This window comes from Oncorhynchus gorbuscha, linkage group LG04, assembly GCF_021184085.1.
Source record: "Oncorhynchus gorbuscha isolate QuinsamMale2020 ecotype Even-year linkage group LG04, OgorEven_v1.0, whole genome shotgun sequence".
NCBI classification, from domain to species: Eukaryota; Metazoa; Chordata; class Actinopteri; order Salmoniformes; family Salmonidae; genus Oncorhynchus; species Oncorhynchus gorbuscha.
In genome coordinates this window covers 64,134,711-64,159,221 of record NC_060176.1, presented here as the reverse complement: position 1 = coordinate 64,159,221, position 24,511 = coordinate 64,134,711, and the positions used below count along the sequence as shown (strand labels likewise).

At 44.3% G+C, this 24,511-nt stretch overlaps 1 protein-coding gene across 1 annotated transcript; it reads left to right on the top strand.

Moving 5' to 3' along the window:
* The first annotated feature begins 21,234 nt into the window (after positions 1–21,234).
* Positions 21,235–23,251, top strand: LOC124033379 (T-cell acute lymphocytic leukemia protein 2-like). Its single transcript, XM_046345404.1, has 2 exons — positions 21,235–21,372; positions 21,994–23,251. Exon 2 carries the CDS (start codon positions 22,006–22,008, stop codon positions 22,342–22,344), a length of 339 nt encoding a protein of 112 aa, XP_046201360.1. The 5' UTR covers positions 21,235–21,372; positions 21,994–22,005; the 3' UTR covers positions 22,345–23,251.
* Positions 23,252–24,511: the final 1,260 nt, after the last annotated feature.

Sequence of the window (24,511 nt, the reverse complement as noted above, 5' to 3'; positions counted from 1 at the left end):
TTTACCCTGTTAAAGATAGGGCTGTCTGCTGCCCCGCTGGAGGAATTGCGTGCCCATAGTAAACAGAAAAAAATCTGTCAAAAATTGCTAATATATGCATATAAAAGATATTATTGAATAGAAAACACTCTAAAGCTTCTAAAACCGTTTAAATTATGTCTGTATGTAAAGCAGAACTCTCAGGGCAGTCATTCTCCCAAACTCTCTCTTGTCATCATAAAAGTTGGCCCAACTTTGACGTCATTGCCCCCACCCTTCCCAAGCACCTACAGACCCAGGAACAGTTTCTATGACTTCAGCGCGATGTCTGCTTTCAAGAAACCTTTCGGCCATGCAGAAAAACAGGTTACATTCATGCACGATCTCCTCCGGTGCTCTCTCTCTTCCAAGATCAATTAAACGGTGCTTGTGTTTCTGTTCGTCCTCAGGATTGTTGTGCATCTTTATAACATGCTAAAGCTTGATTCTGAACATAGTTTGACAAGTTTAGTCGACATATAATATGTAATTTCGACGTTTTGGTGCGCATCCACTTGACTTTTGGCTGCATTTCAACCGAAATATGTCGTGTTTGATAACCGAAAGACACAGACTTCAAAACTAAACGCTGTTTTTGGTAAGTATAATTCCTTCCAGGTCTTCAGATGGAAGAACAGCAAAGGTAAGGGAATATTTCTGTGGTAAATTTGGGTTTCTGTAGACTCCAAGATAGAGGAGCCATAATGCTAATTTCTGAGCGCCGACTCATATTATAGCCTAGTGAACCAATTCTGTAACGTTAAAAATAAATGTAACACAGCGATTGCATTTAGAATAAGTGTATCTTTCTATATATATGTAGAACATGCATATTTAGTCAAAGTTTATGATGTGTATTGCTTGTTATCTGACGTTATCTGCCGGAGCTATCGTCATTTCTCAGGACATTTGAGTAGCATTTTTTGAACAATGCGTCATTGTAAACAGTGATTTATGGATATATATAGCATATTATTGAAAAAAACATAAATGTACTGTGTAACATGTTATATTACTGTCATCTGATGATTTCAAAAGGTTAGTGAATAATTTTTCTTTTAATCCTGCGTTTGTTGATTGCATATTTTTGTTCAACTTCGGTGGTGGTTTGACATAAATATGTGCTATGTTTTCGCCGTAAAACATTTTAGAAATCTGACTTGCTGGGTAGATAAACAAGGTGTTTATCTTTCATTTGAGCTGTTGGACTTGTTAATGTGTGGAGGTTAAATATTTTTAAGAATATTTTTTGCGTTCCATGCGCCACATTCCAGCTGAACGTGGGGGGGGGGGTTCCCAAATGGGAACACTGAACCTCAACAGGTTTTAAACTACCAAATTTTTACCATAACCAACATTTCTTTCAAAAAAACAAGTACATCTTGGAGTGGCAGCAACAATTTAGCAGCGGCAGCCTGCCACTGCAAATGAATATAGGGAAATACTGGGACACTGAGGAGGAAGATGACATAACACATCTGTTTAGGAAATATTTACCAGATTTAATTATTTATTTCTACAGTGTTATTCCTTTCTTACAGTCTCTGATGTTACCTGTTGAATTGGACACCTGCACACTCAAGAGGGAAGATTTGAATCCCTTTTCAATTATTCATAAACTATTGAATGTTTTATCAGAATTGATAGAGGACCAAACCTCTTGCCTGGATATGCTCACTACAGGTGAAGGATAATTCTGTCAAGGACCAACATTTACAGTGTAGAATGACTGTGATTGAGGCTAATTGCAAAGTCCCTGTCAGTTGGTGAGTGGAGCTGGTGCATGAAGTCAGGTGCGGGAGAGCAAAATGAGTGAGCAACGTACTTTACTCAAAAATAAAGGCACAACACTTGACCAAATAACTTACCTCAGGGCAGGTGTCTAGGCGCACACAGAGCAGGAGGAGACGTAAACCCTCACGTCCTTAGCCAAAGTGGACCACCAGTACTTCCCACTAAGACAGCGCACTGTCCGACCGATGCCCGGATGACCAGAGGAGGGTGACGTGTGGGCCCAATAAATCAAACGGTCGCGGACAGCAGACGGAATGTACAGACGCCCAGCTGGACACTGAGGGGAGTGGGCTCTGTACGTAACGCCCGCTCAATGTCCGCGTCCAGCACTACCGGTGCCACCAGGCAAGAGGCCGGGAGTATGGCACACTGCCATGGGCCGATCCATGGGCCGCTCCTCCGTGTCATACATCCGGGACAGTGCGTCTGCCTTTGCATTCTGGGAACCTGGTCTGTATGAAAGGGTGAAAACAAAACGGGTAAAAAAACATGGCCCACTTTGTCTGGCGAGGATTCAGTCTCCTCGCCGCCCGGATGTACTCCAGATTGCGGTGGTCAGTCTAGATGAGAAAAGGGTGTTTAGTCCCCTCAAGCCAATGTCTCCACGCCTTCAAGGCCCTGATGACAGCCAACAACTTCCGGTGCTGAGCTTCTTCAAAAAGAAGACACAGGGGCGGAGCTTTGGAGGCGTACCCTAGCGCTGAGAGTGCACGGCTACTATCCCAGCCTCCACTATGAACACCAAAGAGGGATCCGGATGGGCCAGCACGGGAGCCGAGGTAAACAGAGCCCTCAGCTGACCAAAAGCCCTGTCCGTCTCAGCTGACCACCGCAAACACACCGTGCCCTGCTTCAGCAGTGAGGTATTGGGAGCTGCTACCTGACCAAAACCCCGGATAAACCTCCGGTAGTAGTTGGAAAACCCTAGAAACTACTGCACTTCCTTTACCGTGGTGGGAGTCGGCCAATTACGCACGGCTGAAATGCGGTCACTCTCCATCTCCACCCCTGAAGTGGAAATGCGGTACCCTAGAAAGGAGACGGACTTTTGGAAAAACAGACATTTCTCAGCCTTGACATACAGGTCATGCTCCAACAGTTGACCAAGCACCATGCACACCAGGGACACATGCTCAGCGCATGTAGGGTGTAGTGATGTCATCAATATACACCACTACACCCTGCCTGTGCAGGTCCCTGAAAATCTTGTCTACAAAGGCCTGGAAGACTGATGGAGCATTCATCAAACCGTATGGAATGACGAGGTAATCATAATGCCCTGAGGTGGTACTGAAAGCTGTCTTCCACTCGTCTCACTCCCGGATACGCACCAGGTTGTAAGCGCTCCTGAGATCTAATTTGGTGAAGAAATGTGCCCCGTGCATTGACTCAATCGCACTGGCCTTGAGAGGTAGTGGGTAACTGTACGAGGTATCTGGTTGATACCTCGATAGTCAATACACGGGCGCAGACCTCCATCCTTCTTCTTCACAAAAAAGAAACTCGAGGAGGCAGGTGAAGTGGAAAGCCGAAGCAGGGATTCAGAGACATTATTATATGTTTCTATAGCCGCCATCTCCTGGGAAGAGCTGCGTCTACCTGGAGATTTATCGCACAATCCCCCCGTTGATGGGGTGGTTATTGAGTCATATTCTTTTTACAAGAGGCGAGAGCCAAACCGGTAATATATTCAGAGGGGATGCGCACGTTGGAGACCTGGCCATGACTATCCACCGTAGTCGCACCAACGGAAACCCCTAAACACATCCCGAGCACTCTCGTGACCACCCCGTGACCGCCCAGAAATAGTGGGGTCATGACAGGCCAACCAGGGTATGCCCAGAACCATGGGAAACGCAGGAGAATCAATAAGGAAAAAACAGATTTTCTCCCTGTGGTCCTCCCACGTCACCAAGCCCAGTGGAGCGGTGGCCTCCCTAATTAGCCCTGACCCCAATGGTCGACTATCTAGGGCGTGATCTGGGAATGGCATATCCACTGGAACAATAGGGATCCCTAAACTATGTTCAAATGATCTGTCAATAAAGTTCCCAGCTGCACCTGAAACTACGAGCGCCTTATGCTGGGAATGCGGGGAAAACTCAGGAAAATTAATATACACAAACACGTGTGAAACAGAGGGCTCTGGGTGAGCCTGGTGCCGACTCACCTGGGGTTACACAAGAATGCCCTGCCTGTTCCCTCGACTCCCAGAGGAACCTCTCCAGCACCAACCGGCTGTGTGTCCTCTGCGGCCACAGATGGTGCATGGACCGGCACCTCCTCCGGTCGCCCTACGTGCAGCACCTCCCAGCTCCATGGGCATAGGACCTGTGGTGCTGGGGGATGGAATCGACAGACCCCCATCTGGACGCCCGCGGGTAGCCAGCAGGTTATCCAACCGGATGGACAGGTTTACCAGCTAGTCAAAGGTGAGAGTGGTGTCCCTGCATGCCAACTCCCGACGGACGTCCTCACTCAAACAACAACGGTAGTGATCGATCAGGACCCTGTCGTTTCATCCCGCGCTGGCGGCCAGGGTCCGAAAGTCCAGGGAGAACTCCTGTGCTCTCCTCATCCCCTGGCTAAGTTGGACGAGACGTTTACCTCAAATTGGTCCAACACCGCATCTCCTCCCTCCCTTACGGCGTTGGCCCACTCCAGGGATGAGAGACAGGAGACGAGGGCGGAAACACTCTCACGGCCCAAAGGAGCCGGGTGGACCCCTGACATCCCGCAGCCGTCCCATCATACTCCCTCGGAAGATCGAGCTGAATCCCACTGGGACCAGGTGAAGGAGGGGTGATTAGTGGTGCCCCTGGTGGTGCTGGTGGAGGCGCTGGAGGAACTCCTCTTCTCTCCCAGCGATCCATATTCTGCAGGATGCAATCCATGGCGATGCCGAGATGTTGTATCAGGGCCGCATGCTGCTGGACGCGCTCCTCGACCCCTAATCCGGGGGTGTCTGCTCCTGCTGACTCCATATTTTGGTGCGTGATTCTGTCAGTTGGTGAGTGTACCTGGTGCATGAAGTCAGGCGGAGTAGTGCAAAATGAGTGAACAACGTACTTTACTCAAAAACAATGGCAAGGTAACAAATACACTTGACCAAATACAAACTGTGAATATTATGCACGGGTGAAAAACAGCACCCGTCGAAAAACCAGCCATCATGAACCGAAATTAACATAGAAATAATCACGCACAAAAACATGGGGGAAACAGAGGGTTAAATGCATGAACATGTAATTGGGGAATGAAAACCAGGTGTGTAGGAAACAAAGACAAAACCAACGGAAAATTAAAGGTGGATCAGTCCGGTGACGTTGACCGCCGAACGCTGCCCGAACAAGGAGAGGGGACAGAGGTTCAGCTGAAGTCGTGACAGTCCCGAGTCATTTGTTTATTTAACCTTTAGCCAGGTAAGTCATTGAGAAGAAATGAGCATTTCCAATAACAACCTGTTTTATATGTTCTTTCAGCTTCTCCCTCAGATGCACTGGTGTAAGTGGACACTTTATCCCAGTTTGAAGTGCCAAGGCTGACAGTCAATGACTCTCACTGTGAGATGGATATCAAGTCATCAGGTACAATACTGTCAATTTACTGTAGATCTCACTGTTTCTCATGTGTCGAGAGTCAGTGAATTAAAAAAATGGCTATTTACACTGTACAGTGTATTATCAACATACGGTGTAAACAAATCTATATGTGAATTATTTGAATTTCCCCCCTCTCCTCTCAGAAGGTTGCCTACTCAGATGGAGATGGACCTGCCCCTCACCCACTCTCCCAAGCCCAGCCTGACCCAGCTCAGTCTGGTCTCCTCCCATCTCCCAGCAGAGCAGATCTCTCCAGTCTACAGACAGTAAGTCAACTCTTGGCCTATGACCAGTGTGGGGGTAAGAGTAGAGATAATGTCATGTACTTTTCATAGGTACATGAAAGGTACATTCCTTGACATTTTCTACCACTACAGATGCTACTTGTATCAGGTTACAAGACACAGCAACCTGCAATAGTGTGTGTTCTGAGGTTTCATCACTAAGTGTGCAGCCCTATATTCATAGTATAGTATATCTCTATATACAGTATGGCTCTGTAAATGTGCCACTAAGTGGTGCATGCTCATGGGGCCGGTGATTGTCTTGTAGTTATTTAGTGTCCGAGAAAGATCAGGAAGAGATGGAACAGGCACTTTGGAGGACAGAGAAGCACCCTCACTTTGTACTGGGCTTTCTTTAAGCAGGTAAGAAGAGCGTAGTCATGTAGTTGTATGAAGTGTTTGACATAACAAGACTAATCACAAATTAGAATATGCACTTACCAGTTCACAGTTACCTATGTTTCCTCTGTCACACTTGTCCTTTTCCTGCATTCATACTGCATTTTGCACAGTGCATTCTTAACTGCATTGAAGGACTAAAAAGCCATATTCCTTTCTTTGCTAACAGAGCCCCAGAAGTCGGAATAATTTGTGCAGTTCCAGCCTTTGACCGAAGCCTTGAAGTTATTACTGATTGGTCGGGACAACTTTGTGACACTCAATGAAGGAACAAGCTCACCAGGACTGACAGGGATAAATGAGAGTATGACGAGCTCGGAGCAACCCCACATTATGGAGAAATTGAGCAGTAAGATAAAGGACTTCACACCACTATCACCCTGCCAGATGGACAGAGTGTGACTGAGATATTAAACCTATTGTCCCTGGCCTCCCAAGTGGCGCAGCGATCTAAAGCACTGCATCGCAGTGATAGAGGTGTCACTACAGATCCGGGTATGATCCCGGGCTGTATCACAACCGGCCGTGATCAAGGAGTCCCATAGGGCGATGCATGTAAGTGTTTGGCCGGAGTGGCTTTACTTGGCTCGAGCGCTCTAGTGACTCTTTGTGCCGGGCGCCTGCAGGCTGACCTCGGTCGTCAGTTGGAAGATGTTTCCTCTGACACATTGGTGTGGCTGAATTCCGGGTTAAGTGGGCATTTTGAAGTGCGGTTTGGCGGGTCATGTTTTGGAGGATGCATGACTCAACCTTCACCTCCCGAGGCCGTTGGGGAGTTGCAGCGATGACACAAGAATTTGGGGAGGAAAAAGAGGGTAAAATACAAAATAATAAAACAATATTACCTATTGTCCCACTGCAGTGTTGCTAGCTACCTGTCTAGTTAACTTAGTTAATTCCTTCAAAGAATGAAAGTTGTGTAATATTGTTTTGCAGATCATTTGAGTGAACCTGTACTGTAGATGACCCTGGTAAGCGTCAGATCAGTTCTTCATCAGGCAGAGATCAGGCCGAGATATGAATCAGTTTATTACCATATTATAAGTACTTTGCTGCCACTATCTTCCGCAGCGCCTCATAAAAACCATTGAAAAGGTGTCAAATGTGGCTGCAACAAAGTTCTGAATCTCGCTCCTCCTTCTGTGCCCAGATCTGTCAGTCCCACCTGGTAAGATCAAAGTCAAGGCCATCCTGAAGAATAAAAAACCCATGGCTGTGCCATCTATTCAGAAGAGAGATAGAGCTGGAAATACAGTCGTTTCAGCACAGGCTGTTGCCACTTCCCATGAGAAAGAGAAATCTGGGAACAAGCTGGTGCCTCTGGGATATGGCCCACTCTACTTCTTCCCAAGAGAGTAGGGCCACAGAGAAGGCTGGAAGTATGGCCATCACAGCAGCACATGCTACCACCACTACTTGGTATGGCTATCACAGCAGCACAGGCTACCACCACTACTTACCTGGAGAAATTGAACCATGCAGTTAGACCTCAGAAGAAGGAGGGCTTACCTGACCAAAGAGCTAATGAATCCAAACACCCAACCCCCAGGCCCGGTGTGAGAGACAGTCACAGGAGTCTCACAGTGGCTAAATCTGAGGAGGACATAGACCCTCTGTCCACTTTCATGATGTTACGGTCCCAGCAGAGAACCTCCATCACTGTGTCTCCTCAGAACTATACAAGCACCCAGACAGAGTATTATGTAGAGATACGATACAATACGCTAAACTAATTGGTGGCAACCAGTTTTCACCACAACAGGGGTTTGCGAAATGATTTTAGGGCCTGAAAGCATTTGACATATTTCATAGGTCTGTGAGTGATGGGTACCTGTGTTTTTTCAGTGTCACAGGTGAAGCAGCATGCACCACAGCCACCCACCACAGAACCAAGGCCTGGACTAGATCAAGTCTGTTGCCTAGTTCCTCCTTTTGGTAGTTCCTCCTAGTAAGTCATCATTCAGGTAGGTCCTCCTAGCCAGTTAGCATTTCAGACTGATCCAGTGAAGAATTACATCACTACACAATATTTTGTATGAAGTCTGCCAGGAGTTTGACCAAATGTTCCGAATTGGTCACTTGATACATTGTCAAGTACATAACTATAGAGAACATACAAAAATGCTTCGTCCAAACTTTTGACTGTAACTGTATAATATGACTTTACTTGAGATAAGCCTGTCACGTTCACTGTCTTCAAACTCCCTGTTATAAATGAGCCAAGTGCATGTAATTCCACATCTTTAATTGAAGAGAAACCTTCACAAAAAAACAGGTAAACAGAAACCGAACGTGACGCAGCCGTGGCGCACACAAACTCTCACGAAAAATAAATAATTACCCACAAGCACATGTGGGAAAAGGATGCCTAAGTATGAGTCCCAATCAGAGACAACGATAGACAGCTGCCTCTGATTGGGAACCATACCCGGCCAACAAAGAAACAGACAAACTAGAATGCCCACTCAAAACACACCCTGACCTAACCAAATAGAGAAATAAAAAGGATCTCTAAGGTCAGGGCATGACAAAGCCATTCTCAGTCCTTACAGATGCTTGGAGGGACTTACCCCAATGCTGTAATTACAGTAGATGAGAACACTGCTGTCATCATTCAGGTAGGTCCTCCTAGTCAATCATCATTCAGGTAGGTCCTCCTAGTCAATTATTTAGTCAGGTCCTCCTAGTCAGTCATTATTTTGGTAGTTCCTCATGGTCAATCAATCAATCAATCAATCAATTTTATTTATAAAGCCCTTATTACATCAGCTGATGTTACAAAGTGCTGTACAGAAACCTAGCCTAAACCCCCAAACAGCAAGCAATGCAGGTGTAGAAGCATGGTGGCTAGGAAAAACTCCCTAGAAAGGCCAGAACCTAGGAAGTAACCTAGAGAGGAACCAGGCTCTGAGGGGTGGCCAGTCCTCTTCTGGCGTGTTCTGGGTGGAGATTATAACAGAACATGGCCAAGATGTTCAAATGTTCATAGATGACCAGCAGGGTCAAATAATAATAATCACAGTGGTTGTCGGGGGTGCAACAGGTCAGCACCTCAGGAGTAAATGTCAGTTGGCTTTTCATAGCCGATCATTCAGAGTATGAATGATCGGACTAGGTCCTCCTAGTCAGTCATCATGTTGGTAGTTCCTCCTAGTAAGTCATCATTCAGGTAGGTCATCCTAGTCGGTAATCATTCAGGTAGGTCCTCCTAGTCAATCATTTAGGTTGGTCCTCCTAGTCAGTCATGATGTTGCCAGTCATCATTCAACCAGTCATCATTCAGTTAGGTCCTCCTAGTCAGTCATCATTCAGGTAGGTCCTCCTAGTCAATCATTTAGGTAGGTCCTCCTAGTCAGTCATGATGTTGGTAATTCCTCCTAGCAAGTCATCATTCAGTTAGGTTCTATCCAGTCATCATTCAGGTAGGTCCTCCTCGTCAGTCTTCATTCAGGTAGTTCCTAGTCAGTCATCATTCAGGTAGGCCCTAGTCAGTCATCATTCAGGTAGGTCCTCCTAGTCATTCATCATTCAGGTAGGTCTTAGTCAGTCATATTTCAGGTGGGCCCTAATCAGTCATCATTCTGGTATTCCTAGCAAGTCATCATTCAGGTAGGTCCTCCTAGTCAGTCATCTCTCAGGTAGGTCCTAGCCAGTCATCATTCAGGTAGGTCCTAGCCAGTCATCATTCAGGTAGGTCATCCTAGTCAGTCTTCATTCAGGTAGGCCATAGTCAGTAATCATTTAGGTAGACCATAGTCAATCATCAGTCAGGTAAGTCCTCCTAGCCAGTCATCGTTTAGGTAGGTCCTCATGGTCAGTCATCATTCAGGTAGATTCTAGCCTGTCATCATTCAGGTAAGTCCTCATAATCAGTCATCATGCAGGTAGGTCCTCCTAGCCAGTCATCAGTGAGGTAGGTCCTCCTAGCCAGTCATCAGTGAGGTAGGTCCTCCTAGCCAGTCATCATGCAGGTAGGTCCTCCTAGCCAGTCATCAGTGAGGTAGGTCCTCCTAGCCAGTCATCATTTTACATTTACATTTAAGTCATTTAGCAGACGCTCTTATCCAGAGCGACTTACAAATTGGTGCATTCACCTTAAGACATCCAGTGGAACAGTCACTTTACAATAGTGCATCTAAATCTTAAAGGGGGGGGGGAGTGAGAGGGATTACTTATCCTATCCTAGGTATTCCTTAAAGATGTGGGGTTTCAGGTGTCTCCGGAAGGTGGTGATTGACTCCGCTGTCCTGGCGTCGTGAGGGAGTTTGTTCCACCATTGGGTGGCCAGAGCAGCGAACAGTTTTGACTGGGCTGAGCGGGAGCTGTACTTCCTCAGTGGTCGGGAAGCGGGCAGGCCAGAGGTGGATGAACACAGTGCCCTTGTTTGGGTGTAGGGCCTGATCAGAGCCTGGAGGTACTGAGGTGCCGTTCCCCTCACAGCTCCGTAGGCAAGCACCATGGTCTTGTAGCGGATGCGAGCTTCAACTGGAAGCCAGTGGAGAGAGCGGAGGAGCGGGGTGACGTGAGAGAACTTGGGAAGGTTGAACACCAGACGGGCTGCGGCGTTCTGGATGAGTTGTAGGGGTTTAATGGCACAGGCAGGGAGCCCAGCCAACAGCGAGTTGCAGTAATCCAGACGGGAGATGACAAGTGCCTGGATTAGGACCTGCGCCGCTTCCTGTGTGAGGCAGGGTCGTACTCTGCGGATGTTGTAGAGCATGAACCTACAGGAACGGGCCACCGCCTTGATGTTAGTTGAGAACGACAGGGTGTTGTCCAGGATCACGCCAAGGTTCTTAGCACTCTGGGAGGAGGACACAATGGAGTTGTCAACCGTGATGGCAAGATCATGGAACGGGCAGTCCTTCCCCGGGAGGAAGAGCAGCTCCGTCTTGCCGAGGTTCAGCTTGAGGTGGTGATCCGTCATCCACACTGATATGTCTGCCAGACATGCAGAGATGCGATTCGTCACCTGGTCATCAGAAGGGGGAAAGGAGAAGATTAATTGTGTGTCGTCTGCATAGCAATGATAGGAGAGACCATGTGAGGTTATGACAGAGCCAAGTGACTTGGTGTATAGCGAGAATAGGAGAGGGCCTAGAACAGAGCCCTGGGGGACACCAGTGGTGAGAGCGCGTGGTGAGGAGACAGATTCTCGCCACGCCACCTGGTAGGAGCGACCTGTCAGGTAGGACGCAATCCAAGCGTGGGCCGCGCCGGAGATGCCCAACTCGGAGAGGGTGGAGAGGAGGATCTGATGGTTCACAGTATCGAAGGCAGCCGATAGATCTAGAAGGATGAGAGCAGAGGAGAGAGAGTTAGCTTTAGCAGTGCGGAGCGCCTCCGTGATACAGAGGAGGTAGGTAGGTCCTTCTAGCCAGTCATCATTCAGGTAGGTCATAGTCACTCGTCTTTCAGATAGGTCATAGTCAGTCACAGTGAGGAGAGGGCCTTGCTCTGTTTATCTTTAGAAGGATCTTATCCTTCGTCTAGTTGTGTCTAGGGTTGCAAAATTACAAGAACTTTAAATAATTTCCATGGTTTTCCCAACATCCCAGTTGGAGGATCCCAGAACCAGGAGGAAATAAGCAGGACCACCGGAACCCTCCAACCAGGATTTATGGAAAACTAGGGAATTTATTGACAGTTCCTTGAATTTTGTAACCCTAGTTGTGTCCCAATAACTGCAGAAGGAGCTGTGCCAGGAGAGGGCCTGTGGGAGTATAGTGATGAGATTGACCACTCTCTCTGTGGTACAACTGCTGCTGACTCATCCTGCACTACCTGCAGGACTCAGGGTTAGTACTCATCACACACACACACACATTTCCCACAGATGACATGTTTGAACCGTCCTTGTGGTTGTCTCGGTGGGTGTAGGTTGACCAGTGAGGTTTTCAACAACTTGTTGTTAGTCTGCTCCTCTCTGGTTCTGTTTGGCTTCAAGAGTGAAGATCTGGATGTCAAGGTAACATACATTTCAGCTCTCTTCAAAATAAAACTGAGTCTTTCAATTCACTCTGATATGAAATGTTAACAAATATTTTTTTTGCTGACCTACGTCTCTCAATACCAATTGCTGATTGTATCAGAAGTTGTGTACATTGCCAAATGGATCTGCCAGATAAGATGGCGCCAGAGAACAAGGCTGACGTTTTACATATTCCTAACCAATTTTTTGTTTGTTTCTTTGCGTTGTTTGTAACTTATTTTTTTAACGTATTTTGTACGTAATGTTGCTGCTACTGTCTCTTATGACTGAAAATAACTTCTGGGCATCATAACTGCGATTACTCACCACGGACTAGCAGAATGTCACAACTTCCGCCAAAGTAGGTCCCTCTCCTTGTTCGGGCGGCATTGTGCGGTCGACGTCACCAGCTTTCTAGCCACCCCCGATCCACTTTTCATTTTCAATTTGTTCTGTCTTTGTCTTACACACCTGGATTCACTCAACCAATTACTTGTTTATTATTTAACCCTCTGTTTCCCATGTTGTGTTTGTGAGTGATTGTTAATTGTAATTCGGTCCGTCTTTGTGGGCTTGTGATGTTACTTTGTATATTTGTCTTTTGAGTAAAGTACGTTGATTACTCATATCTGCTGCCCTGCGCCTGACTCTCTACACCAGCTACACACAGGACCCTTACACAGAATCCTTTTTTCCCTTTAACGAGTCCGACAAGCCCAACGTGAATGATATACTGCTTACCCGGGAACAGGCCCAGATCCCCGTGATTTGCATGAAGAGAAGGCAGAGAAAATGGGGCCAGAGGGTAGGCTGCCTTCTGAGAATTCATAGGTGATCAAATATAAACCCCCACTTCCTTCCATTCTGCTAGCAAACGTGTAATCTTTGGGAAATAAAATCGATGACCTACGCTGAAGAATAGATAATCAATGGGATATTCAAAACTGTAATATCTTATGCTTCATGGAGTTGTGGCTGAACGATGACATTATCATGGTTATACACTGTATCGGCAGGACAGAACAGCGATGTCAGGTAAGACAACGGGCGCAGACTATGTATTTTTGTAAATAACAGCTGGTGCACGATATCTAAGGAAGTCTCGAGGTTTTGCTCATCTGAAGTAGAGTATCTCATGATAAATTGTAGACCACACTATCTACCTAGAAAGTTTGAATCTGTATTTTCCATAGCTGTCTACAGAGCACCACAGACTGATGCTGGCACTAAGATCGCACTGAATGAGCTGGATTCCGCCATAAGCAAACAGGAAAACGCTCACCCAGAGGTGACGCTCCTAGTAGTCAGGGACCTTAATACAGGGAAACTTAAATCTATCTTTCCAAATTTCTATCAGCATGTTAAATGTGCAACCAGAGGGAAAATACTCTGGACCACCTTTACTTCGCACACAGAGACGTGTACAAAACTGTCCCTCGCCCTCCATTTGGCAAATCTGACCATAATTCTATCCTCCTGATTCCTGCTTACAAACACAAATTAAAGCAGGAAGCACCAGTGGCTCGATCAATAAAAAAGTGGTCAGATGAAGCAGATTCTAAGCTACAGGACCGTTTTGCTCACACAGACTGGAATATGTTCCGGGATTCCTCCGATGGCATTGAGGAGTATACCACATCAGTCATTGGCTTCATCAATTAGTGCATCGATGGTGTCGTCCCCACAGTGACAGTACGTACATACCCCAACTAGAAGCCATGTATTACAGGCAACATCTGCACTGAACTCATCAATAAGCAAAGGGCCCTGGGACTAAACACCTCCCTCTGCAACTGGATCCTGGACTTCCTGACGGGCCACACCCAGATGGTAAGGGTAGGTAACAACACATTCGCCACGCTGATACTCAACACAGGGCCCCTCAGGGGTGCATGCTCAGTCCTCTCCTGTACTCCCTGTTCACGCATGACTGCACGGCCAGGCACGACTCCAACACCATCATTAAGTTTGCAGATGACACAACAGTTGTAGGCCTGATCACCAACAAGGACGATACAGCCTTTACATCACTGCCTGGTATGGCAACTGCTCTGCCTCCGACCGCAAGGCACTACAGAGGGTAGTGCGTACGGCCCAGTACATCACTGGGGCCAAGCTTCCTGCCATACAGGACCTCTACACCAGGCAGTGTCAGAGGAAGGCCCTAAACATTGTCAAAGACTCCAGCCACCCTAGTCATATACCATTCTCCCTACTGCCGCATGGCAAGCGTTACCGGAGCGCAATGTCCAAGAGGCTTCTAAACAGTTTCTACCCCCAAGCCATAAGACTCCGGAACATCCAATCAAATGGCCATTTGATGGCTATAAATACCTATAGTGATCATCTATGCATAGTCACTTTAATAACTCTACATACATGTACATATTACCTCAACTAACCGGTGCCCCCGCACATTGACTCCGTACTGGTAGCCTCCTGTGTATGTCTCGCTATTGTTATTTTACTGCTGCTCTTTAATTACTTGTTACTTTTCTTTCTTATTCTTACAAATTTTTTTAGCTGCATTGCTGGTTAGGGGCTCGTAAGCATTTCACTGTAAGGTCTAAATACCGGTAGCCTCCTGTGTATAGTTTCGCTATTGTTGGTTTCGACGCATGTGACTAATACAATTTGATTTGTGTGCTAGACCCTCCGTTAAATTACGCATTTCTCGAGGAAGGAATACAGCAAAAAATATGATCAATGGCTCATTCGAGAGAAGACATCCTCCCGAGTTATGACATCGGCCAGATTTGAAAACTGACATGTATGATAGATGTTTTCGGCAATCTTAAAGTCGTATTCCTATTAGCTTCCAGTGTAGTGAGTGACTTTATCACGGTGCTACGTAATACCAGACGGATTTCTGCCTGCTTGAATGCCAATAACTCAGATAAACATGAAATTACCCAGGGAATCGATAGAACATCACTCAGAGATGCACAAAAACAATATAATTTTCAAAATGGGTGAACCTTCCCTTTAATTTAATTTATCTATTGTGTAATAGTAGCAGTGTCATCATTAAATTCATTACTGATGGAAGGATACAGGTTACAAATCAAATCAAATCAAATCAAATTTATTTATATAGCCCTTCGTACATCAGCTGATATCTCAAAGTGCTGTACAGAAACCCAGCCTAAAACCCCAAACAGCAAACAATGCAGGTGTAAAAGCACAGAGAGAATGAGTTGTCCCAGTGGATGGTTTGTGCGTGTGTGTTTGCATGTGTATTTGCAAATGTATATTTGTATATGTGAGTGTGTATGTGCATACATGTGTGTATATGTTTGTTTGTTTGTTAGGTTTCACCCCCTGCTCTCCCCTGTCTTCCCCCCATGAACCCTCTAGCGGCTCAGCTAATGTTGAGGAGGGGCCCCTCTCGCCACTGGCTCCTAGGGACCTCTCTCTCCCAGCTGCAGGAGCTGCTCTCTGAAGTCCCTCACAAAGTCATCAAGGTGACCTGGCCAGTCACTTCTTCTCAATTTAGTGTCCTGGTCTTGTCATACACCTTGCCTTCACTGGGAAGACAATATGGGGTTGTATTTTGTGTTGTGTTTCCATATACACTGGAGCAGCTGCATCCTCTTCATTACGAACTTTGCCAACTTTGTTTATCAGTCAAACTCTGGTGGTGCTATATTGATAATACTTGCAGTAATACAATAACTTGTTTTTATTCCAGCTCTTCAGTGACACCAGGTCTCTGTACAAGCTGACTGCAGCAGCCTCCTCTCCAGAGTCTCACACTGAGTCCACTCATCAGAAAGACCACAGTAGCTCCACCGACCCTTGTGCCACAGCAGAGACAACCAACACCCACACACCGCGACCCACACACACACTGCGATGAGAACCATTCAAGCCTATCCCCAACAGCTGCCTCGCTGGCTCCCCTAGTGCTGAGAGTTTTGCTAGGAGTTTATATGAAGAGAGCTCTCTCATTACCAAGGAGGACAGTGCAGACTTCCAGGTAGACTTGAGTCAGGCCCCTTTCCAGCACACCTGGAGCCACAACCCATGGGAGACAGATGAGGTGAAATTTGTAGGCTGGAATAGAGGAGGACGATGAGAGGAGTGGACATCCAGAGCATCCCTACACCAGGAGCCCCGTGGCTCCCCAAGAGACTACGCGCCAGAGAACCCTGTTCAGACAGACCCCTTGTTATCATTCAGCTACAGCACCAACACACAGAGACCAGCGTACTCCGACAGCCAGATGTACTCATACTCTACAGTAGGCTACAGTAAACAGCAGCAGTACCCTGATGGCAGCCTGGCCTCGCCTAGAGGAGCTCTGCCATGGGGGGCAGTACACGACGGGGATAGAGAGAAAGAGGAGATCAGAGGCCCCAAAGATGAACAATGAGAGTAACATGTTAGACTGCTGATGAAGCAAGTTTGCATTTAAATATATTTTTTAGAGATCTCCTTTAGTGGTTTGGGAAAGTTACAGTATAGCCTCTAGTGTGGAAATGATATCATTATTGAGGTAAATGTGAGCAATTACGAGATTATATTGTTCTGTTTTCATGTATTCTTTTCAGTTTTAAAGGCCATTGAAGAGGGGAAAGCTTAGTTATGAGAAGGTGTTAGGCTGAAGGGATGGACAGATAAGACTAACCTTTTTCTAAAATGTCTCATATCTGTGAAATACTGAGATATTAAGATTTGCCTGAAAAGTGAACAGTATCCTGTCAGTCCCTTGCCCTGTCAACAACTACAGATATTTGGTATGTAAGAAATACATGTAGTATGCCATAGGTGCTTGAGTGTTTGAAAGACACTATTAAATGTTTAACTGTTGTTGGGAAAATATTTGTCAATTTATGTGTGTTAAGGTTTTTTAAAATAATTATTTTGTTAATATTTTTCTAAGAAGGATAAGACTAAGTAGACGGTTTTGTTATATTTTGACTTCATATAAAACATATAATGCTAAAGATAAATAAATGTAAGTTATGCTAGGACAAATACTTTTAAAATTAAAGCCAATCTGAAATGTTGTCCATCTTTTGTAGCTTTTGCCAGAATGTGTTAGGAATTGTATCAGCATTAAGAACAAGACAGGATTAATATTTCTGAACTCAAATTAATGAATGACAGTAATTTCCATGAATTCAAATGTTCACTTAGTGCATATCTTCTTCCGAATGTGCCAGCGGTGTCAAACTCATTCCTTTTGCCCCGGGGTCCACATTCGGTCTTCAACGAGGTCCAGAGGACCACACTTAAACTGTGTTGAATTATGATTCTCGCTGACTGTCTAACTTTCATTTCGGTGATCATTAGAGAGTCAGACACAGTCTAGAACAGGGATCAGCAACTATTCAGCCACGGGACAATTAATTTTCTTGAGTGGATGGTCGGGGGCGGAACATCATTTCAAATCATTCGTAGACTGCAAATTGACCACAAGAATTCCAAACAGATATAATATTTATGTGTGGAAAAACTTGGTAGCAGATTTCCAATTGGATCTGATTTCCTGGTGTTTAAACGATCTTATATACAACAATTAACATTTTAAATAAACAAATAAAACCACCTGCGGACTGTAATGCTGGTGAAGCCAGGTGTAGTAGTTCCATTGTCATTTATACACAGTTTCAATTTGGTGTTAGTCATATTAAGTATATTGAGTTTTAAATATATATATTTTTTTACTCAAACCTCACGCTGGCCCTATTGGACCCTGGCGGTACATTTAACACCCCCTGATCTAGTCTAATGCTATCATCCTCTGACCTTTATGTAGCAGTCCTGTTTCTCCATGTTAGTGTGTCTGTGCTGTGTGAGAAACAGCAGGTGGACTGGACATCAGGACTGCAGTAAAAGCTCCATTCACAATCATGGCCACTGTGTTTACCAACAATGAGGGACATTTCCCTAAGACTATAGTGGTCCCAAATACCTCAGTTACAACTTCTAAAAAGGCTCTATTACGTAGTCCTACTGGCACTGCATTCCAATGCAGACTGGGTGCTGAGAGAAACGTTTCGCAGGGTTAGAGGGAGAATGACGAACATAAATATTACATACAAATAAATATTTAGACTTCAAAAAATAACGTTTGGTTTTGAAATCTTAAACATTTGGAAGATGTGAGTGAAGTAACCAATGGCAAAGTTAAACATGCTTTGTTTTAGTTTTTGCTGGGAATTCAGGTTGATTTGGATTGTTCCTGCAAGGAAAAGAAGTATACCTTTTACTCTGTAATTGACCTGTAAATTAGTCCTTGATACATAAATAATTTTACAGTCTAAAATGTGTCTGTTTACGAGCAAGGGTAGATGGAAAAACCCAGATACATTATTATTAACAAATACAACATTTGACATAGAACACTCTCAATATTTCATAATCAAAATTTTAAAAAATTTATCAAGGTTTTATTTTTCCAGCTAAAACGGATAGTCTCCCTCCATTTCAGAGCTCAAAAGGTCGTTTTTCATTTAGCGCAGCAATCCCCTTATCACAGTCTCTCAGAGTGTGGAGAGACTGCCTATCTTCACGAGCCAGCAGTCTGAAGCTTTCTCCGCAGGAATTAGCGTCAGACAAGGAGCCCCACAGGGCATAGATTCCTGCCAGCAGCAAACCTACTATGTCCATAAGCTAACACACTGACACACACGCACACACACCATTAATAACCACCTAGCTAACCTTTTGTTTCGGTTATATGTCTCCGGCCACATTGCCTTAACAACAAGCTTAACAAAAGAGCCAAAAGGGTGTGTTTTTAATGGCAGGCGAAACAAAAGCTGAGTGAGAAAATTGTTTAAAAAGTCCAACACGTGGAGGCTAAATCAACATCTGTGTAATGGTCCAGTAATTGGTCCTGCCTGCCATACTTTAGCCCTTGAGTGAATAGCAGACATATTGAGAAAATTAACAGGCTGTTCAAACCTAACCTTTAGAGCAGAATTATTTCCTTACCCCTGCTTCAAAGGTCAGGCTACTACTGTTATTTTTTATATCACTCTGTTCAACTAGATTCAATACTTTGATTGGACAAGTTCTCGATGGGGACATCAGTTGAAAAGAGACGTTAAAATGTACCTTTGTAATTGTAGTCTCTGCATAGTTGTTTCTTTAGCTACACGGGTGTTTTTATTATGTTGACAGCACTACAGTATGGCTCTCTTACTTCATTTGCTGTACTGACTAATGTATTTTTCCTCACTTCTCCATAGGTTCTTTATGTTGTTGTTTTCGTCAGGGTTGGCAAGCTGCTCGGCTCTATACCCCCACACACTACCTTCTGTGACAGGAAAAACCAAGTTCAAAACGATCTGGTCCTGCTGAATGCGGCCCTGGTGTGTGTATGAGAAGGGGATGGAGGGACAGGCTGGCTGGCTGAAGGGGCCTGCTGCCTGCTGTGAGTGTGTCTGCAGACCTGAGGCCAAGTAGAGTGCAGAGATCAGGGGAGTGGGGACCCACCACTGCAGGTGCAGCCCCTTGGAAGTGCAGCAAGACCCATGAATGGCAGCAATTCAGGACCAGCCCCATTGGGCCTGTTCTCCAGGCCCCAGCGCTAATCCTGGGCCCTAATCGGATTATGTAAATTTCTACTCCACACAGAGATACTTTTATGGAAAGCTGCATCTTTGAGAAAACACTTGAAGGACGTAAAAAGAACAGTAGCAGTTGGTTAAACTAGACGTGGTTAAATAAAAAAACATCTGAAACTGAGGTTGAAAGTGGGAGGCAGAGAGAGGGGATATGGAAGAGGAGTGGCGAGGAAGAATGGTTTTAGAGAGATGGTTTGGTATGCGCTCATGCTTGTGACCCAGGGAAGGACTCTACTTTCACCCGCCTGGCTCGTTCCCCATGCTCCCTTTTGTAATTTATGTGTGGCCCCTGGAATGGATCAACAAGATTACCATAGTCATAACAAAACTCACATTGTTAAACTGTCAATCTGGATATGGTATTTCTGGCCCAATCAGAGTGAATTAAATGGCAGCAGGACTGGCAATATCAAAGTTTTACTGAACTGGCTACCCATGGTTGATGTTTAACCAACCGTAACAAGTGTCCAGAATTGTAAGGGTAGGATCAGGCAGGGAAACATCTCAGTTTCATCTCAATAGGAATTTATTTGTAAGCGTAAATGTAACCTTTAATAGTCACGTTATGTGTTAAAATTATTAATAATTTAATGAAATGACCAGGGTTGCAAAGTGAGGTTATATTATTGGAAACTTTCAGAGTTTACCAGTTAACTACCAGAATGTTGGTATCTTTCAAGGATTTTATATAATCTTTCACAAGACTTCTAATGGCACGTTTGGGTACCTCAGATTATCACAGGTGTCTGTAATTATCTCTTGTCCTCTGTGTGGCCTTATCACATGTAAAATATATGAAATAATTGAACAAGATGATTTTAAAATAGATAATAGAATGAGAAAGCTGTGAACATCCTAAATAAAAACCATCAATTCAGTGAATTTAGTTTTCAGCATGAAATATGCTTTCCATTTTTTTACACTGTTTTATTAATTTTACTATATCAATATGTGTTTGTTGTCGATGTTTTGGTGTAGGACTGGTGGCAGTTGTGAAAAATGTCAATCGTTGGAAGAGTTTCTTTAAAAAAAATTGATGCTTTGTCATTAATTGGGCTATTTTCTCTTGAACCATATGGTCTATCTAATAGAAACTCATATAAAAAAGTAATACTATATATCGATATCTTTTTTTAAAGTGATTCAAGTACAAATTACCAAAGTTATGATTGATTGCCATAGATTTTCTGTTGATTACCAAAATTACTGAAGATTCTGGTAGCTTTGGTAAATTACCGGTAGCTTTGCAACCCTAGAATTGACTCAACAAAAAGTTGTGGATGATATGAAAGCAAAGTTTCCAAATACTCTTTCAAATTGTTAAACATTATTGTATGATATTATGTATTTGTATGTTTACCCCTAACCTCATTTTTCTAATATATTGGTCATCTATTTGTTTACAGACAGAATAGAACATCCAGCACAGCGGTCTGTGTCTGGAAACATCTCTCTTGAGTTGAACACCTCACACAATGCAGCAGACTGAAGGAGAGGCTCAACGACAGCACACGTCACACAATAGGGGCTCACTCTGCTATAAAATGTGAGAAGCGTGCGCTAGCCTTTCCCCTCTCTCCATCCCTCCCTCTCACACACAGTCATCAGAGAGTATGAGAAGGCTGGACTGACTGGACGGACTATACACAGGACTGGGTTACTGCAGCAGGAGTACACACTTCTACTACCTGATACCTCTGTCTGCACGCTAAAGCACTTAACAGGTGAGATCACGGACAATAAGTGGATTCGTTTTTTTTTCCTCTGTTGAATTTCATGTTGTGGAATTGTTGGAGTAAGGAACTGGTGGAATTACAATTCTTATGAAATGTTAAGAAATCTTAATGTTGTTAAGATAAAATAAATGATTATCAGTTTGTATTCATGAGTGTACCATATTAGAAATAGATAGTTCTTCAAATACAGCCAAAGTGTAATTATTTGTATGTATGCGAATAATGCCGTAACACAATAGCACAAGCATCCTCTATGCATTGACTGAAGGTCAGACATTTTCCACAAACATCTATTTTCATTATGGTATTTTTCATCTTCTGAAGATGAAACTGAATTCCAATGTCAAATGCATTCTATTTGTCATACTTAAACTATATTTTACATCTATTACTTTCCATTACAGTGTTAATGCGTCATATTTCAGTTATCGTTTAGATTCTCTGGTGCCACATTTTATGTGATACCACCATATAGTGTTTCTGTCTAGGGTCTGCGCTAGAAATGGCACCCTACTGAACAACACCTGCCGTCTATTAGAACAGCCCCATGGGAGTTTGAATTGTATGTACATTTCTCTCGAAAACACTCTCCTCTTCTCCTCCCTCCAGGAGAGCCGCACCATGACCAGAAAGGTGTTCACCAACACACGGGAGCGCTGGCGGCAGCACAACGTCAACACTGCCTTCGCTGAGCTCCGCAAGCTCATCCCCACCCACCCACCAGAGAAGAAGCTGAGCAAGAACGAGATCCTGCGGCTGGCAATGCGTTACATCAACTTCCTGGTGCAGCTGCTGGAGAGCCAGAGTGGCCAGCCTGCTTCACACTCCCCCACAGCCCTGCTCACCTTCCTCAGGGGCAACGTGGAACGTCTCCACTCATCCTCCCAGACCTGGGGCCTGGCCAGCGACACTGACGCCCTCTCCCCTGGATCAAGCTGTGACAGCACCGAGGCCTGGTAGTGTGCCTGCTGCAGTTTCCTCTGATGGGTGATCATCTACAACTCCCTGGGTGAAACTGTCACAAGGCCCCCATTCATAGACTCCATTTTGGTTCTGTGACACTTGAGGAGTACAGTGTTGGTTGTGATGGCAAGCAGAAGATATTTGTGGACGATGCCCTTCCTGCTGAATTAAATAGATTGAGATGGATTTATTTAGCTACACTCTTGATGTTGACATTATGACACGGGAGGATGGGAGCCTTGTGAAATGTAATCTGTAATCTGCATGGATGTAGCTTGGATGTATTCCCCCCTTCATGTCAGACATGTATTTTTATCTTGTCGGTGGGGAAAGATGTCCACATCAACAACAAAAAATGTTTTGAAATAAAAAATAAGGATATAAAGGATCATTTAAGGGAATTTATTTGGGAAAGACATTTCAGGAAAGATAAAGTCTTGTCCAATTCACCAAGGACTGCAATCTAATTACAAAATGCAAAGGGCACTTTCTTTTGTTCAAATGACAATTTTATGATGAGACTGATTAATGACCTTGCTTATTAGCAAATCAATAATTATTACGCATTAATTGACTATTTATTGGGACGACAGGATTGAGCTGCATGATAACACAACTGACAATCCTCTTTGAAATATGTTCCAATTGTAGGACTATATTGTGTGAACAGATAACAGGAATAGTTTTTGTCTGTCCATTCAAGTATTTATTAATCTTGCTCTTTTTGTACAATAAGCATGTCATGTAACCAAAGATTATTATTTAACCATCATTTGTCAAGGCTATTGTGATTATTTATTTTTTGTAAACTATGTTGGTTAATATTAAGTTGTGAATATGTTATTTATTACAACTATTTAATAATGGTTTGTTAATAAAAAAAATATTTGAATTTATCAAAAGTAAGTACACATTAAGTACCATCCTCTTATTGTAAATAACCCTGGTATTCCATTGACACCATGCAACCATTTGTACTAATTTAACAAAGTGCCGAGCCAGGAAGTCAACAGTGCAGCTGCTCCCTATGTGTTTGTACTCGTCCATTCTGGACCCTCTGGTCTACTAATGCCCTTGTTTCCTCTCAATGGGGCCAGTGATGGCCGCGCCTCTGATTGTCCTCTACAAACCCTCTGACCACTGTGTGGACACAGAGACAACCCCTAACCTCTAAACCCTTATCTAGTGTCAGAGGGCAGAGAGAGGGGAAGAGAAAAAGGACAACTTAACTTGTGACCTGCAATCACACAGGTCAACATGTAGTCAAACCCTGATCACTGACCCAACAGGCAGATACAGCGCTGCTAGTCTTGAGAGGCTCCTATGGGCTCTTGAATGGAGTGTTTTTATCCCCTTTCTGTGACAAAATGTCAATGAAGTCAAATGCCAGTGTAGTTTACACAGGCTTGGCCATTTCTGTGTCCAATAACGTTTGAATTGGAATATGTCATTATTTGGATATTTGCCCTAGGTATGGATATGCACATATTAGATTAAACTTGAATTACTGAATTTCCCTCTAGGCTCTAATCATGGATTATTATGTAAGAACTATGAAATTAGATTTAGATAAATGCATAACCTTACAACACAATAAACATGTTTTGAGAAAAAATGCCATTTGTTAAATACACAAATTAACAAATCTATTTAGTCAAGTACCAGTAAGTACCAGTACCAATAAGTACCAGCAAGGTTCGATCCTAGGCCCCACGCTCTTCTCAATTTACATCAACAACATAGCTCAGGCAGTAGGAAGCTGTCACGCTGGTATAAAGGATTTTGGAGACAGGCGCAGGCGCAATTACCCGTAATACACAATATATATAGCACGCAGCATAACAGCTGGACCAACGCATAGGTACTCACACCACCAACAGACATGGGAACAATAACCGACAAAGACAGAGGGCACATATATAACATACTAATCAGGGGAAATGGGAACCAGGTGTGTGTAAGCAGACAAGACAGTCTGACAGTCTGATAATGAATCCCGTTCAGTGAAGCCTAGAAAGCCGGTGACGTAAACCTCAGGAACTGGTGAACAGAATGAGCATCAGTATCGGGGGGATCCGTAACAAAAGCTCTCTCATCCATTTATATGCAGATGACACAGTCTTATACTCAGCTGGCCCCTCGGATTTTGTGTTAAATGCTCTAC